The sequence below is a fragment of the Betta splendens genome, chromosome 6 (genome assembly GCF_900634795.4).
Source record: "Betta splendens chromosome 6, fBetSpl5.4, whole genome shotgun sequence".
In the NCBI taxonomy this organism is placed as follows: domain Eukaryota; kingdom Metazoa; phylum Chordata; class Actinopteri; order Anabantiformes; family Osphronemidae; genus Betta; species Betta splendens.
In genome coordinates this window covers 8893540-8909356 of record NC_040886.2, presented here as the reverse complement: position 1 = coordinate 8909356, position 15817 = coordinate 8893540, and the positions used below count along the sequence as shown (strand labels likewise).

The 15817-nt window shown below is 43.4% G+C and overlaps 2 protein-coding genes and 1 non-coding gene across 5 annotated transcripts; 1 reads left to right on the top strand and 2 right to left on the bottom strand.

Annotated features, from left to right (window-relative positions):
- Positions 1–250: 250 nt before the first annotated feature.
- On the bottom strand, positions 251–323 carry trnar-acg (transfer RNA arginine (anticodon ACG)). The gene has a single exon. It is a non-coding gene; the product is annotated as a tRNA-Arg (tRNA).
- A 277-nt stretch (positions 324–600) lies between these two features.
- Positions 601–9227, top strand: fanci (FA complementation group I). Its single transcript, XM_029152765.3, has 38 exons — positions 601–825; positions 987–1082; positions 1163–1235; positions 1374–1504; positions 1675–1828; positions 1905–1962; positions 2081–2122; positions 2222–2345; positions 2422–2507; positions 2582–2714; positions 2805–2882; positions 2973–3109; positions 3230–3410; positions 3515–3602; positions 3707–3837; positions 3915–3985; positions 4109–4223; positions 4339–4461; positions 4566–4634; positions 4731–4832; positions 4905–5099; positions 5271–5392; positions 5500–5661; positions 5781–5960; positions 6057–6223; positions 6300–6376; positions 6525–6641; positions 6712–6763; positions 6850–6977; positions 7145–7210; positions 7305–7401; positions 7485–7669; positions 7760–7816; positions 7901–7960; positions 8052–8123; positions 8254–8349; positions 8461–8562; positions 8703–9227. Exons 1-38 carry the CDS (start codon positions 820–822, stop codon positions 8754–8756), a joined length of 3987 nt encoding a protein of 1328 aa, XP_029008598.1. The 5' UTR covers positions 601–819; the 3' UTR covers positions 8757–9227.
- Positions 8129–15784, bottom strand: polg (polymerase (DNA directed), gamma). Of its 3 annotated transcripts, none has more exons than XM_029152768.3 (23): positions 15641–15784; positions 14492–15086; positions 14184–14379; positions 13921–14088; positions 13682–13828; positions 13508–13587; positions 13232–13414; positions 12944–13086; positions 12752–12875; positions 12457–12681; positions 12218–12335; positions 12021–12104; positions 11776–11883; positions 11542–11702; positions 11393–11446; positions 11194–11311; positions 10951–11086; positions 10630–10876; positions 10424–10546; positions 10172–10340; positions 9837–10045; positions 9601–9761; positions 8129–8883 (listed from the first exon to the last, which is right to left on the bottom strand). In XM_029152768.3, exons 2-23 carry the CDS (start codon positions 15064–15066, stop codon positions 8819–8821), a joined length of 3594 nt encoding a protein of 1197 aa, XP_029008601.1. In that variant the 5' UTR covers positions 15067–15086; positions 15641–15784; the 3' UTR covers positions 8129–8818. The 3 variants fall into 3 exon arrangements, with proteins under 3 accessions (XP_029008601.1, XP_029008599.1, XP_029008600.1); XM_029152766.3 differs by having other exon boundaries at positions 15531–15686; XM_029152767.3 differs by lacking the exon at positions 15641–15784 and adding an exon at positions 15454–15609.
- Between the last annotated feature and the right edge of the window lie 33 nt (positions 15785–15817).

Below are 15817 nucleotides of genomic sequence, written 5' to 3'. Positions count from 1 at the left end.
GGATGCTAAAGAAAAAAAACGCTCCTTCTGTGCAGGTCTTTCTCAATGTTTCTTTTAGGTCCAGTGCCAGCAGAATTCAACGCTAGACGTCAAAACAGTATAGGTTTGTGAAAGCTCTTGATTTGCGTAAGTCGTAGTTGCCGTAAATACTGCGGGACCATATATGTGATTGAATGTTTTCCAGTATAAACTATGCGTAGTAGCAATCTGTATGTCAGAGGTTTTGGAAATAAAATAGAAAATGTTTAGACGAGCCAGCCAGGAGTCGAACCTAGAATCTTCTGATCCGTAGTCAGACGCGTTATCCATTGCGCCACTGGCCCGAACGAGAATATTATGCCGTAAACATTGTATTTATTGATTACTCATCCTATGATGATGTAATTTTGAAATTATTTTTCTGTCAAATAACCCCAGTTAAAACAACCAACCTCTGATGGCATCATACTATATCCTTATATTTGATCGATTGAATTCCACAGAAACACAGTCTGGTTCAAGTAGTTTATAGTTATGACCTGGCAACCCATTAAAAAGAATTAGTGAAAAACAATCACAAAAATATATTCTAAAGAAATTAAAAACGCATAATGTTAAATCTGATGACTTATGCATTTACAGATGTATTTAGCATGTAACATTGTGCATATTAATATGAAACAGGAACGACGAAAGTCTCGTTGTGGGGTGCTTTAGTCAAACGTGGCAACCACAGAGCTAAACAGGAAATGATCACTGGCGCGAAATTTGCTAGATATTATGAAAGCGTCACGAAAGACAACGCAGATTTGAGTTGACTGTAGTAATTCACAACAGCGAATGTCCGTAAGTGAACGCTAATTAAACGACGCTGAGCAGAGATAACTCTGAGCTATTGTACAGTTCTCCGCTGCAGTTACAGTAAGCTTGCTTAAATCGGTTTTGGCTAACAGAAGGGTAACGTTGGTGTCTATTTATGAAGCGGCTCTGTCTGTGATAAACAACAGATCATGAGGGCTGATATCGATAAAATCGCCTCGATGTCAGAGGGAGAAAGTACCGGTGATCTACAGAAATACCTGTCCTCGCTTTCAGATGATCAGGTAAAATAAAATAACGTGTCAAATTTGCTCAACATAGAAAACTTCTTTGGCGTTTGAGATCATGTGTCCTCTGTTTCCAGCTTATCACTGTGATTACTAATACAGCATTAAAGGGTAAGAAAGTCGCCACCACGATTAAAGGCATATTTAAAGGTAAGTAACTATATGTTGTTGCCCATTGTCTTGAACGCCGTCATACCAAAACATCTGCTGTAGTACTGTCACGTGTTCACTCAGCAGCACCAACAAACTGCTTGTGCATTAAGATCCCACCTTGTCCTCTATTGACAGGCTCTCCACCCAGTACAAGCGATGGGGCAAAGCGCAGACTCCTCGTTTACCAGCACTGCATCCCTCTGTGTGAGTCGGGGGACCTCCAGACTGAGGTGGCATCTGGTATTATAGGACTGCTGATGCTGGAGGTAAAATGATGTTCATAGTATACTTGTGTACATAAGTCTACTCCAAGTGGTTTCTGAAGGAATGACCACTGTTCAGACACAAACATTGTGTGGGTTTTTTTTGTATTTGTTGTACTTGTTGATCTGAACACATTGTGTGTGTCTTTCTTCTATCATGCATTTCTTAATAGACTCGTACGCTGACAGGACCCTCTCTTGCGCAAGTGGCCTCTCTTTTTGTTGACGCGATTAAGGTTGGAAAAATGGGTGGAGGGAAATCCCTGGAGCTGTTTCCTACTGTGCTCACTGCCCTTGCAGCCTGTGAAGCATTGTCATATGGCAAAGGTAAGTGCAAATATTTTTTTTTATTGTCTGTATATGAAGAGGACATTTCTCATGATCGTTCATAACCTATATTCAGGAGAACTCAGTGGTGAGGAGTATAAAAAACAGCTGATCAACTCTCTGTGCTCAAGCAGGTGAGGACATCACTGATTTTAAACTGTAACTGTATCCACAGATTTTGAAGGGGGTTAAAACCAGCAGATTTGACTTTGTGCAGATATTAGTTGAAAGCCTTTTTCTATTTTTACGCAGATGGGACCCACAATGTGTTATCCACCTGACCACCATGTTCAGGTACAATCCTTCACTACAAGACTATTTCACCTCACTCTCACTCATAGCAGAACTCTCATAGCAGAACTCTGTACTTTCTGTGCGTCCACCTTATTTTAGGGATGTGCCCCTTTCATCAGAGGAGCTGCAGTTTCTAGTAGAGAAAATACTGAGGATGTTCACCAAATTGGATTTACAAGAAATTCCACCCCTGGTTTACCAGTTGCTGCTTTTGTCTGCAAAGGTGTGTGTATGTACTTAATCTGGTTATCTAGGTTTAATGCTTATACATGTCTAATTACCTGTATTGCTTTTCACAGGGATGCAAAAAAATTATCCTTGATGGCATCATCGGTTACTTTAAGGAGCAAGATCTTCGCCAGGATGAAGAGCAGAAACATGGAGAGTGAGTACATCATACATTATGTCCTATACTTTATTAACTTTCTTTTTTCCATTTACTTACTGCCTCTATTTCAGAAGCCTGGATCTAGAGGTTCAATCCATTCCACAGGACCAGTTAAGGCACGTGGAGGGAACAGTCATCCTCCATGTAGTCTTTGCTATAAGACTTGACCATGAACTTGGAAGAGAATTCCTTAAAAACTTCAAGGTTATGCACAACCTATCTATATGTTACTGAACTTATTTGTCACATTCCTAATTCATGCAATTCCATAAATCTTGAATTCTATTTCTACAGACCTCATATGGAGACTTGTGTTCGTTCAGCATTGCACTGCTGCTCTCAGTGGCACGAATTCAACGCTATGAAGAGCAGGTGGGAAATCTATACTCTTGCTTTCCTAACTTTACTATTTTCAATACATTTTTTGTTAACATGTAACTTTCTTCTACTTGGTTTGTTCAGGTGTTTGAACTTTTGAAAGGAGGGATTACGAAGAGCTTCAAAGATGAGCAGCTGCAACAGGGTTCAAAGTTTCTGCAGGACCTTCTTCCTGGACACTACAGTGTGGATCAGATGATACTAGACACAGTCAAGAACAGGTAAAAGCTTTTACTGATTTGTTTCAGACCTGCACAAAATGAGCAAACCTTGTGTTTACATTATAATAAAATAGCTATAACTAAAACGTTCTGTATTATTTGACCCTTCCACCTGTGCAGTGTGTTTGGCTGGGATCATGTGACCCAGGGGCTGGTGCAGCTAGGCTTTTTCCTCATGGACACATTTGGACCCAAACCTGCACCCTTTGGCAAGACCACAGAGGGTTCTGCTACTGTAGCCCGGAGCCCCATTCAGCAGGCATGTAAGCTAGGAGGCCAGGTGCTACTTCAAGGCTTTAAGGTAACGTTTGAGTTTATTGTTTAGAATGACACAATGTCAGAAAGTGGCATTGGTTATGTTTGTGTTGTATTCCTCACTGTGGGATCTGTGTTCTTTTATTGCAGTTGCAGGAGCCTATCAGAGGAGAGATACTGGAGCAGGTCTTAAATAGACTGGTCACCAAGACAGCCTCCCCTGTCAATCATTACTTAGGTAATATGCCTGCAGATAATTCTGTCTTTAGGAGGTCTTGCACCAGAGTCTAATCTTTCTGGGTAAAGACTATATGTTACCTTTTCTTTTTTTTATGTCATCAGAGCTTTTCTCTGACATTGTGGTCTCTGCTCCCATGATCCTCCTGGAGTCATCCTCTAAAGTGATAGAGACATTTGACCATTTGTCATACCTGCCCTTGACCACTGTTCAAGGACTCCTCAAAGCTATTCAGGTGTGTAAAAAAAAAGTCTTTCACAAAATAAACATCCCCTTGCTTTGTTGAATCACTTTACTTTTTTTATTCCCCAGCCTCTGCTCAAGGTCAGCATGTCTTTGAAAGATGCCTTAATTTTAGTTCTCCGCAAGGCCATGTTTTCCAGGTTTGTATACTTTCCTCCTAATCTGACAAGATGCATTTAATATTTAAAGGTATCGGTAAGTGAATTTAAGAACAACATAGATATGTTTTTAAATTGTTCTCCATCTTAATTAACTCTTTTTAGCCAACTGGATGGCAGGAAGTCAGCAGTGACTGGGTTCTTGTTGCTGCTGAAGAATTTCAAAGTGTTAGGCAGTTTGGCTTCCAGCCAATGTAGCCAATCAGTCTCCTCCAGTCAGGTACTTTGTTTGTGGTTAATAGGTGTATGTGTACAGGGACTCTGTCGCTGTGTGTTACATTTGTAGATCCTTTCAGTCTGTAAGAGAGTATCTAACTTTATGAACCTCTGAACAGGTCCAAGTTGATGTTCACTCTCGTTACAACTCTGCTGCCAACGAAGCCTTTTGTCTGGAGATTCTCAGCAGCCTGCGTCGCTGCCTGGGCCAGCAGGCTGATGTACGGCTCATGCTTTATGAGGTCAGAGATCATTATTTTTGTGTTTATGTAGTTTATTGTGATTTTTTTGACACATTGAGGTTGTAATATTTGGAATAGGCTTGAAAATCATTTCCTGGTTTCAGGGCTTCTATGATGTTCTCCGTCGCAACTCCCAACTTGCAAGCTCTATCATGCAGACCCTCTTGTCACAGGTATGTATGTGCTTTGGTGCAAGATGTGTTCAGTGTAATGGCCAGTTTGTCGTATTTAGATTCACTGTATGCTGTATCTTGTTTCTTCATCTTCAGCTAAGACGATACTATGAGCCTGAGCAAGACCTCCTACCCCCGGTGAAGTTGGAGCCTTGCATAACGGCTCACGGAGACCAAGTCTACCTCCAAGAGCCACTGGTACTTTGTCTCTACTGTAGCAATGTGGTGACTGGGTTTTTGCTGCTATTAAATCTGTCTCCTCCGCCTCAGGCCCATCTGATGAGCTGTACTGTGCATTGCCTGCTGTGGCTGCAGAATGTGCGCCGAACAGTCAATCTTAATGCCGGAGTCAGTGATGACGAGGATGAGGAGGATGAAGAGGAAGGATACCGGTCTGAACTACAGACAATTCTGGAGAGCATGACGAGGCGCATGATCAAGTCTGAACTGGAGGACTTTGAACTTGTATGTAACGATGACAGTAGCGCTACAAGAATCTGCATGAACTGAGTCACAATGTGTAGCTTTTATTCTATACCTATGAATGATCATTTTACTCAGTGTTTTACACAGTGTTACCACAGTGTTTACACATTATGGGATAATTATCATTCTTACCATGTCTCTGTGGATTAGGACAAGTCAGCTGAGTTTTCCATGGGATCCAGTGTTGGGGTAAAGAATAATATTTATGCTGTGCTGGTGATGGGAGTGTATGAGGTCCTAATGGAGTACAAGTTCATCAAAGCAAACTACAGGTAATAAAACAAACATAAAAATAAAAAATTATAATTTTGTGTTAAAAATTATAATTCTTAAGTATAATTAAAGTGATAAATCATTTATTTTCTCATGTGTTTTCTAGTAAAAGCTGCTTTGAGGAGCTCATACAGCTATTTAACAACCACCACAAGCTAACTGAGATTCTCAAAGAGAAATCTGGAAAGAGTCGAGCATCTTCGAACAAGATCCCCCGCAGTTTGCTTTCGTTGGGCTTCATATCAACTCTGCTGACTATGCTCTTCAGGTTAATGCTTATGGTTGATGCTTAACATTGTATCTACTAAATTTTCTTTAAATAACATTTTGTCAAACTTGTGTCCCAATATGTCCGACTAATGTAACAACGTGCCTTGTACTTTCCAGAGACAGTACTCAGAGCAGAGAGGAAGCGCTCTCAGTTCTGCGCTCCAATGGGGACTTTGTACGTTACGCAGTTAATGTAGCTGTGCAAAAAATCCAGCAGTTGGAGGAAACGGGACACACAGATGGCCCAGATGGACAGAACCCAGACAGGACCTTCCGCTTCCTATGTGACATGACAAGGTTGGAATCCCTTCAGATAAATCCTAACCCACTTTTTAATGACTGTGATGTTGTTGAACCCATGAATGACCCATCTTTGTTTGAATATCTCGCCAGTGTGCTGATGTGGCGATACACCAACATCCCCAGTGTTGTGGAGGATGCAGGAAAGAAGGAGAAACGGTCCAGCTTGTCTCAGCTGTGCCTGGAAGGTCTGCTTAGGATTTTCACAGCCTGTCACCAGCGCTTTCCAGACAAGATGCCCCAGCTGCTCTCCAACATTGGTTAGAAGAGTTTACAGAATTTTAAGTTTTATAGGCGGAATGTTGGCCTGAATTTATGATGTCATGTTTCTTGCAGATGTAGCTGAAGACGATGCTGAGCCAGACGAGGCTAACGTGTCCGATATGAATTTCTTTTACATCAGACAGTTTCAGGTGCATTGACAGTAATTGAATATATTATTCTGCACAGTTAGAAATAGAGCATAATCCTACAGTTGGCTTATCTACTACTTAATTTGGTGAATTCCTTGGAGAGTAGTAGTAATTTCACCCTTGCTGAGCATCGCTTTTACGTCAACAGAGGGCACTGTTCACTCAGTTAAGTGGAGAAGAGGAGGACTTTAACAGCAAAGAGGCTCAGCTGCTGGTCAGCATCTTAAGCGTGCTCTCACATCAGCTAAAGCCGTCTTCCCAACAGGTATGTGTGCCCCTGTGCACATGCTGTACACCTACATGTAGTCGTTGTGCTAATAGTTCTACATCTGTAGTTTGTTCAGATGATCACATGGACTGTAAAAATCTGCAAGGAGACTAGTTTTGGTAAGCGACGTCTTACCTAGAAGTTGAGTCCTCAGTGGCTACTGTAAGGTGTGTTCTGAAGTTTGCTTTCTTTCTCACTTTTTTAGAGGATTCTGCCTTTTCCAAGGGGCTGCTCTCTCTTCTCTTTAACCTACACATTCACTATAAGAGTCCTGTGAGCCTGCTGCTGGAACTTTGCCAAGACATCCACAGTCAGCTGGGAGATATTGATCAGGTACACAAAATTTCAGACACAAGCAGCCTGGCAAGAAATATTCCCTAATAATAGCATTTTAATAAAGACACCTCTAATACTTTTATCTGCTTATGTTATTTGGTCTTTAGCATTAGCACATAATTTAAAATTGGTTAATCTGTTTATTTTGTCTTCTCTATGATCAGGATGTGGATGTGGAAAAACAGTCCCACTTTGCTATTGTCAACATGAAAACTGGAGCAACAGTAGCAGTGAGTGTTTTGAATGGAGATTTGTGAAATACTGTCAATCAGTTTTTCCAAAGTTTTTTTTATGATGGGCTCACCCTCATTATCGTCATTTCAGCTGTTGGTCCTGGCTCAGGTTGACAAGGTGCTTGATGAAGTGGACTGGTTGATTGCCAGAAAGAAAAGCCAGGTAGCCGCTGACAAAACTGGATCGGGTAAGAAGCCAGTATATCTGATGCTCAGGGGGGAAAGGACATCTCACTGAATGGTACTTAAACATCCCATCACTTGCTTCCAGGTGAGGCCACCCAAGCAACAGGCCAGCAGGATCCAATAGAGAAAGCAGTGACGCTCCAGCTTGGCACTCTTTTGACAGGATTAAATGAGCTGATCCAGACAGCCCTGCTGCCGGGCACCTGCACCATCACACTGCTGAGAGAACTGAGTCGCACATACACTATCCTCACCACCCTGGTCAAATACGTGCGTGTCTACCCATTATGTGACCTTGTGTGTGTGTGTGTTTGTACAGTTTGTTCCCAGGTTGATTTTCTTTTCCATATGCTGTTTCAGTACATCCAGGTGTGCAGCAGCCAACATGGTGCCCTGCCAGCTCGCTTTGAGAAACTGGTCAGCCTTAAATATTATGAGTGAATTTCACTTAGCCAGTATTTCTAATGTACTAATGTGGTGTTTCTTGCCTTGTTTGTGCAGGTCAAACTATCTGGCTCTCACCTAACACCACAGTGCTATTCTTTCATCACATATGCACAGGTACCACTTGGTTCTGCTTCAGCTTTTAGACAGAACATTATTCAGAAATAATTCTCATGTTATGGTGGTAATTTTTACATTTTTCTGTCAGAGTGGTGAAATCAGTGGTGGAGGTGATGATAAGAAGAAAAAGAAGAAGAATGAAGTAAACACAGCTGCTTCTGTGAGGACGGTTCTATGTTTTTATAAATTTAAATACAAATTTATAAATGCACTAAAACTCTGTGCCTTGAACAGAACTGTTTTAACTGAGTACATGTAGTTCGTTTACGCATATTCTTTTCTTCTGGTAGGCAAAACTTCTGCGTGACACAAAGGCCATCCCCAATTTGATCTTCAGCATTGAACAGTATGAGAAATACCTCATTACGCTCTCAAAGAAATCAAAGGTACATGGATGTATTGAAATTGGTTCAAAAAACAAAGTATGATCCTTTGAACACTGATGGAAACCGTCAAGCTGCTCATAGTGAGGTTTATATGTTATATGTTTGGTTCAGGTAAATCTGATGCAGTACATGAAGCTGAGCACTTCAAGAGATTTTCGCATCAATGCTGCTACGCTGGATGCAGCCCTGCAGGAGCAGGATGACACTGAGGAGGTAAGTTCAACTTACGGTGTCAAACTGTAATCTTCTCAGTAGTGAATAAAGCCATTTTACTTTTAGATATCATTTCAGTAATTGTTTCAATTAAAACTTTCCTTCTGTTGGGTGAGATCTTATTCTTCTGTTCTTGCCAGACAACAGAGTCACAGGAGACACAAGAACCCAAACAGAAGAAGAGGAAGCAGTGAGATGACCTTGTACATGTGTTACTACCACTGTTATTCAGAACAGTAGTCTGGCCTGTGATCTGCTATCTTCCTTTGCTTAAAGAGCCTTTGGTGATATCAATGATTTGGTAGATGTCCAAGGCTTCACCTGTGAAAAGTTTGCACAAAGTTTGTTTAGCAATTGGGTTTTGTTCTTATTTCACTTGAAAATGTTGTTTTATTTAATGGCAAGTATCTAAACACAGCAACTTCAGTTTTACAGTACTTTACACTGACATTAAATCTAGCATTTGAATAAATAATGTGACTTTCTCTCAAACATAAAGGTGGCTTGACATCATAAAAGCTGCACTGATGTTCAGAAAAAGGTCACTGTTAAAAATCAGCTCCTCATTAAATAGTACACTTGTAATTACATTGTATTTGAAATATGCTTGGTCAGTCTAGCTTTGTCAAATGCTGTTTTGTTTGAAATAAATATTTGTTTATTCACACACTTGTCTTTATTTTTCTAAAAAAATCATGTAAATGGGAAATGTCATAATGTAATGCAATTAATTCCTTCAAGTTAGCAACTACATTATTTTCTGGACAGAACATAAATGTTGATGTACAAATGAGCTAAAAAGCCAACGATTTAGTAAAATTACTGTTCCAGTTTAATGTCATTTTATTTTGGCCTAAAACCTGGTTCTGGCAGACTTTTATGAGCCAACTGTTCTTTAATATCTTTGCATCTGAAACCTGTTGAAGTCAATATATGAAGATCCGATAAGTCCCCTTTATACATAACATGTATAACATGTTATACATTTGATGTATAATGTGGGAAAGGCGTGGAGGGTGAATGGTGTGTGTAACTCACCAGGTCGTAGGCCATATCTTCGCTCCAGACCTGTGGGGTTGGAAGGAGTCACACAGTCCATGGTGACCTCCTTCCTCAGGCACTGGTCAATGTCGACTGCACTGAAGAAAGCTACTGAATGGGGGAGGTCTTGCATCCCGAGCGCATGGGCAAACATACTCCTACCAGAATAAGGATGAAATGACCATCACAGTCATTCTATACTGTGCATTCTGGCTCAATGCTGACCACAGTACCTTGTAAGCAGGTTTGTAATCTGAAGAGCCAGCGCAGCTCTGTAACGATCTTCACTGCGGACCAGGTAGCGCACCTCGTCGTGGATGCTGATGCAGAAACGACCATCGATGTTGTGCTCCTCAAAGAGCCACTTCATGGCCACAAGCATCAGGTGTAGGTAGTCCACCGCCGAGCTCTGAACCACCCAGTTGACTCTGCTGGTGATAAACTAATAACAGAGCCAACATGAATATTTCTAGTTTAACACAGCAGTACAAGGTGTGTCTTCAAGACTCATAAGTACACAAAGATAAAGACTGTATTCAGGTTAATATATAATTCAGAAACGTCTCACCTCGTCTTTAGCTGCCATGGGCTCCAGTGCTCTGCTAATCCTGCAGCCCAGAACAGGAGTGGCTGGCTGGCTCGAATGAGCAATACTCTCCAGCTTATTGAACATGTCCGACTCGGTGCCTCCAGCCCACAGACGTTTGCCGACTATATTCCACCTCTTCCGTCGTGAACTGGAGGAATAAAAAAAATCAGCAGGCAGAGAAAATAATAAAGCAAGTTGTGTGCTATATTAAGGTTTCATTTTTCTTCTCACCACTTTGAGGCCAACTTGGATATCCTCCGCAACTCCTGCAGGGAGACACTTCCATCCTCTTCCCTCTTCACATCAATACCCAGTTCACTGACCAGCCACTCACCCTCCTCCGACAGATGGTATCTGACAGCGGCATAAACACATGCAATGCTGGAGCTTACCAACTGTGACCAGCTCCATATAAAAATCCTTCTAGACCTGCATACCTGCGTATGCCCTTTGTTAAGGCATACATCTGCCGGGCTTTGCTTCCGGCTTCTGCCTGACTGAGGCGGTGATTAAACTGCATCAGCAGCCTCTCAGCAAAAGGTTGTCCGGCACCATAAATGCGTCCATAGTTGAAGACCTTGGCATGCTCCCTGCTGATTCCCACAGCATCAGCAGTGCGGCTGTGCAGGTCAGTGCCCTGACTTTTCTTTCCCTGAAGAGTCATCCAGCCAAACGCTGTGCAACCTTAATGAGTGAATTCAATGTCAAACGTATTGTCTTCATTTTGCATTGAATGATTTGTCACGGACAACTCTCACCATGCATGGCAGCAAAGTGAGCTTCTCCAAGCACTGCGGCAATCCACAGCTCCTGAGAATCTACATCTGCTCCTACCAGGTGGTAACCAGGTGGAACCTGCACCATGGCCTTCAGCTCACTGCCAACCCGATCCCGCTGTTGGGCCAAAGCAGTAGCGTAAATACAAACCAATTCATGACTGCGTGATAAAAGACTTGAGTTCAGACATCCAGCCGCGCCATTTGTAGCATGCCGCCTCTTACCCGTGCGTTGCTGGCAGTCAGCCATGTTGGCTCCACGGCCCTACGGGTGACTGTTCCAGCTGTGATGACCTGAGGTAATATGGCGCCGTACTGTCCCTCCTCATCAAAGTCTTTGTGTCTTTGGGAAACAGAAAGGAGGCGATCTGTAGCAATAATTTCTCCCCACCGTGTTAAATACAGGACAGATGCCAAGACAAACCTGACGACAGCACGAGGGAGCTCTCCTTTTCTGAGCCACAGCACCATCTGAGAGCTAGGAGAAAACAACAATAAACACGTCTTCAGCAGTTTTAACATGAACACAGTTAAAACTCAAAAGCTGGAAAGCCGTTGGGAACTGATGGCTACCTAATTCGTTTATGGGCATTCCTCCAGAAGGACATCATTTTATTAATTTCAAGAGCCCGTGTAGCATTGGTTCCACCTCGCCCTGCCCTCAGAGTACCGTCCTCCATTTTGGACAGGAAGTCCTTAGAAAAGGGGCTGCCCACATTGTTCTGGTTGCCATCCTGAAACACACATTTTGTCAGACAGTAGCAGCAGCTTGTTTCAGCGAAAAAGTCTCAATGTTGTTGCCTTCACCTTATGAGGTAATTTGAAAAACCAGCATCCTGGGATGTCTACATCGTTGAAGGGGCCGTTTCCATGGTGATAATGGCAACGACTCTCATCTGGTACAAGGTCTGGAGACTGTCAACACAGAATTTAAATTAAAGATAAATAAGATCAAAACCACTAAGAGATGTATTAGATCAATACTGAGTATAAAAACATAGTATCCACCAAGAACAAAAAATTCAAATATTTCACAATAAAGCGTGACTCACTCCTTTTTTTCCCCTCTCAGCATTTCTTATCATTCCGACTCCATTTTCATCTGTCAGACTTTCCAGGGAACTCAACTCCTCCACCTTCAGATGAAGTAAGCACACATTAGCAAAGCATCATAAAGTAGGTTAAAAGTACACTGGAAAAACTATTAGTTAATAACTGAGGTCTGCTTTTGACATATGAGCATATACACCTTTGCCCAAACTGCAGTGTCTGTCAACATGAGGTCCTCTGAAGGGCTGGAGTCCAGGCATCCAGGCTTCTCTTTGCTGTTCAGCTCACAATACTCTTTGTAAATGTTCTCAATGGTTCTGTGGAAGGCAGTAAGTCTTTAGACTCTACATCACTCTAAAGGAAAAAATACCTACACACATCCAGTCAATAAAGTTCCAGCTAAGCCCAGGTCTTACGGTACAGAGCAGTATCAAATACCTGTAGGGGCACACGGGCCCTGCACTTTCCTCTTGAGTCTTCAGGTTGTCTTTGCGTCCAGGGACCAGGTAGCCCCACCCATGCTTGTCTGTGTAGTGCAAGGGGAAACCGTCCCACGTCAGACCCATCAGCTTTGGAGTCAGCCTCATTTGCAGGCTGATCAGGTTGGCCCCAGGTGACCAGCTGTCCTCCTCAGACATCTTCTCACAGAGCTTACGATACCACCTGATGACCCAGTAAGGTGAGATGAAGGACCGACTGGCAGTGAAAGCAGTGGGTGCTGGGGTGCCCTTACCCTGGATGTCCAGGCAGATGTTGCCTTCTCTTCGGCAGTCGAGTCACTTTTTCCTTCAGCTTCTCAACAGCCAACCTGCTGGGGCAAGGGCCCTCCATCTCCTCCTCAGACGGTGGACCTGGGTCTAATGTCAAAAACCAGCTTAATAACCTTGTATTGTTCGTAACAACAGAGAGAGAGCTGGGCCTTTACCTTCTTCACACTCTGGAAGTGGAGTAGCTACTTGAGCTTCTGCTGCTTTTTTCGCGAGTTCCTTCTTGCTGGCAGTTACTTTCTTTAGCTTGAACTCCTGCACATCCCACTCAAGATCCCAAAGCCAGGGGTCTTCCTTGTACCTTAAATAAAAATATTTCAGATTTATTTCTAATTGTGTGACAGTGTGTTATTCAAAGACCCCAAATGATGTTAGCCACTGAAGCAGATTGTGCATAATTCTAAGTGTTTTTCTTTAAAACAAGTAAGTCAAAATCATTTCCTGACCGGTGATCGTGCAGGAGCTGACAGGCATCGTCTGCCAGAGTCATCAGAGACTTCTTCATCTCTCGCTGGAGCTCCTCGTAAACATCCTGAGAATCCTCCAGGTACCGTCCCCAATTTTGATTAATGGGAAGGTAGCTCACGCCCATCTCAAGCATTCCTGCAAATGTCACTGGGTGTGGGCACCTAATTACAGATAACAGCGGTGTTTAGTACGGTACAGAACTGCTGCAATCACTTTGGCTCGACAATGAACAAGTTAGTTGGTTATTTACTAACCGCTCCATGAAGAGGGGAAGCTGCTCCATGAAGACTTGATGGGTGGCCTGAACGTCCATGGCGCAGTACTGCATTAACTCCTGTAGAGGGCAACAAAGGCAAACGCATTGGCCAATTTGTGAACTATTAAACTGGATTACAAAATCCTAACACTACGACTACCACTTTGCTGACCTGGAAGTTATTCCTGACGTCCATCATTCTGCCCTTTATAAAAGTCTCTCTGGCCTCCTTTTGCAGTGGTGGCCCTCCCACATACAGAGCATGCACATCAGCCAGGTTGTTTATGCTGCTAATATTCACCCAGTCCCAGGAGCCGATCTGCACACAAGAGAAAGAAAGATGAAAAACCAAATTAAACCACACCAACACCAGCACGGTAGGTGTAATATTAGAAAAAAAGGGAAACAGACCATTGGGCCATCATTTTTCTTTTCAGCTCTCTTAATGTGCTCTTTGACCTCCTGCAGACCTCTCCTCTTGCCCAGCTTGTTGGCCATCCACAGTGTGCGCTGGAACCCAGTTAGCCCTGAGATGGCCATGTGAAGGCTCATGGTGTCCACGAAGCGAACCTTTGAGCCCTTTGGCCGTAAAACAAACAAACAAACCAGTATTATAACCTAAAACAATTTATGTTTGAACAAACGCCTGAAACAGGATCAGAAACAAAGCTGACCTTTAGAAAGTACTGCTCCTTAATGTGGGATCGATCAAAGCTGACATTATGGCCCACTATGAGCCGCTCCTTCCACTCACCCCCAGGGGGGCGGGCAGAGTTAACAGGCGTCTCGAGTGGGATGAGGTCAGCAGGAGTCAACTGGTTTGACCATGAGTATCTGTCTTCTATCAGTCGTTTACTGCACCAGGAATACCTAGAAAGACAAGATAAAGAAAACAGGCCTCCTACTACCTACTACTATGGTCGTCAATCATTTTAATGTCTTGCACAAAAAACATAGAAAAGCATTGCGTTCTTTCCCTCACCAGTTGGTAGGAGACACAGCGACAGCCAGTGTGGGACACTGTCCCTCCGACGTGCACACCTCCACATCAAACACCAGCGCTGACTCCTCTGGGAAGTCCACCCTGTGCCTCTCCCCACTGCGCCTGTAGCGCGTCCAGCCGAGCTCCCGGCTCCACTCCCCTGGCATGGGAGGCAGCTCGGCCTGCTGCAGCTTCATGGCAGCCTCCAGGTACGGAAAGCTCTGCTTCTGGGCCAGAATGCGGAAGTGTTCATCGATGCTTTTTCCATACATTTTGGGAAGCTTCAGCTCCACGTCTGGCAGCAATGAGGTTTCCTTCCCCCACAGCTGGTGTTTCTGCAGGTGTCTGACGCTGCGCTCCACGTCCTCCGGGCGGTTCTCCGGGTGCAGCCCTCGGAAGATTTGCTCATGGAGGTTCTTTGACAGCATCTGGATGTTGAGGGGGCTCAGGCGGGTTTCGGCGGAGTCCTCGCCCTGAAGCGAGGGAGCTGTGGTGGAGTAGTAGAGGGAGGGCAGACATGCCCTTCGTGGAGAGATGAGAGTCCTCTGCACGGGGCAGCGCAACACGTGCAGCATCACCTCATGGGGACTTCACACTACGAATGGAAGACATTAACACAACATATATGGCAGCTGAGTAAAGTCCACATTGTGCTTTCCTGTGGACTGCAGGAGATAGAAAACCGGAAGTAGTAAGCGATCATCCTCATCTTAGGATGCTGCTGCGTTCTGAATATTAAAAAATATTTCTGGTTTACGTCACCTTGATCACTATGGGCGAATTAAATATTATGCTTACGTTGATTTTATCGTTATTTAACAGAAGCAGGTACAACATTTACGTTAACTGCTTGCAAGTTGGAATTTAGTTTTAGCCAGCGGTTCCACTGCACTATACGTAGAATACACACGTACAAACACAGGGGTCTCATTTAGCTAAATGCTTAGTTTGACAAAGCTTACTTCAGTTACTTTAACTCCAAATGAGCCAACCTGTTCACCAACGCTTCGTTCGTCCAAGATAATTAGTGTTAACTCACGGGTAACAAACGCCCCTTAGTCCTGCATCCGCAACGTTCTTAGCTAAACTGTTTAGGAAATAAGTCTCAGCCGATTGTGTCCACATGGTTCACCGCGGTTTTTCGCTCACCAAAGAAAGATCTAACATTTGGCGCCATCAAGCGGACTGGATGACCATTAAGAAAAACGTTTATGGTTTAAAACGACACCAGTAAAGGATCAGTCGGACGCTGGAGGATTATCGTCTGATATTTTCCCAGACCACTACAACACAACAAAGGCAGCGTGTACTCATGTTTAATATTAA

Bases quoted from the DNA above. Each gene is read 5' to 3' on its own strand.
- polg (XM_029152768.3), bottom strand. From the start codon at position 15,066: ATGCTGCACGTGTTGCGCTGCCCCGTGCAGAGGACTCTCATCTCTCCA. The intron at 11,703-11,775 runs GTGAAGGCAACA...TGTGTGTTTCAG, and splicing joins TTTTCAAATTACCTCATAAG to GATGGCAACCAGAACAATGT. The intron at 10,046-10,171 runs GTGAGACGTTTC...CTCTGTTATTAG, and splicing joins CCATGGCAGCTAAAGACGAG to TTTATCACCAGCAGAGTCAA.
- fanci (XM_029152765.3), top strand. The intron at 4,462-4,565 runs GTCAGAGATCAT...TCCTGGTTTCAG, and splicing joins TACGGCTCATGCTTTATGAG to GGCTTCTATGATGTTCTCCG. The intron at 7,961-8,051 runs GTACCACTTGGT...TTTTTCTGTCAG, and splicing joins CTTTCATCACATATGCACAG to AGTGGTGAAATCAGTGGTGG.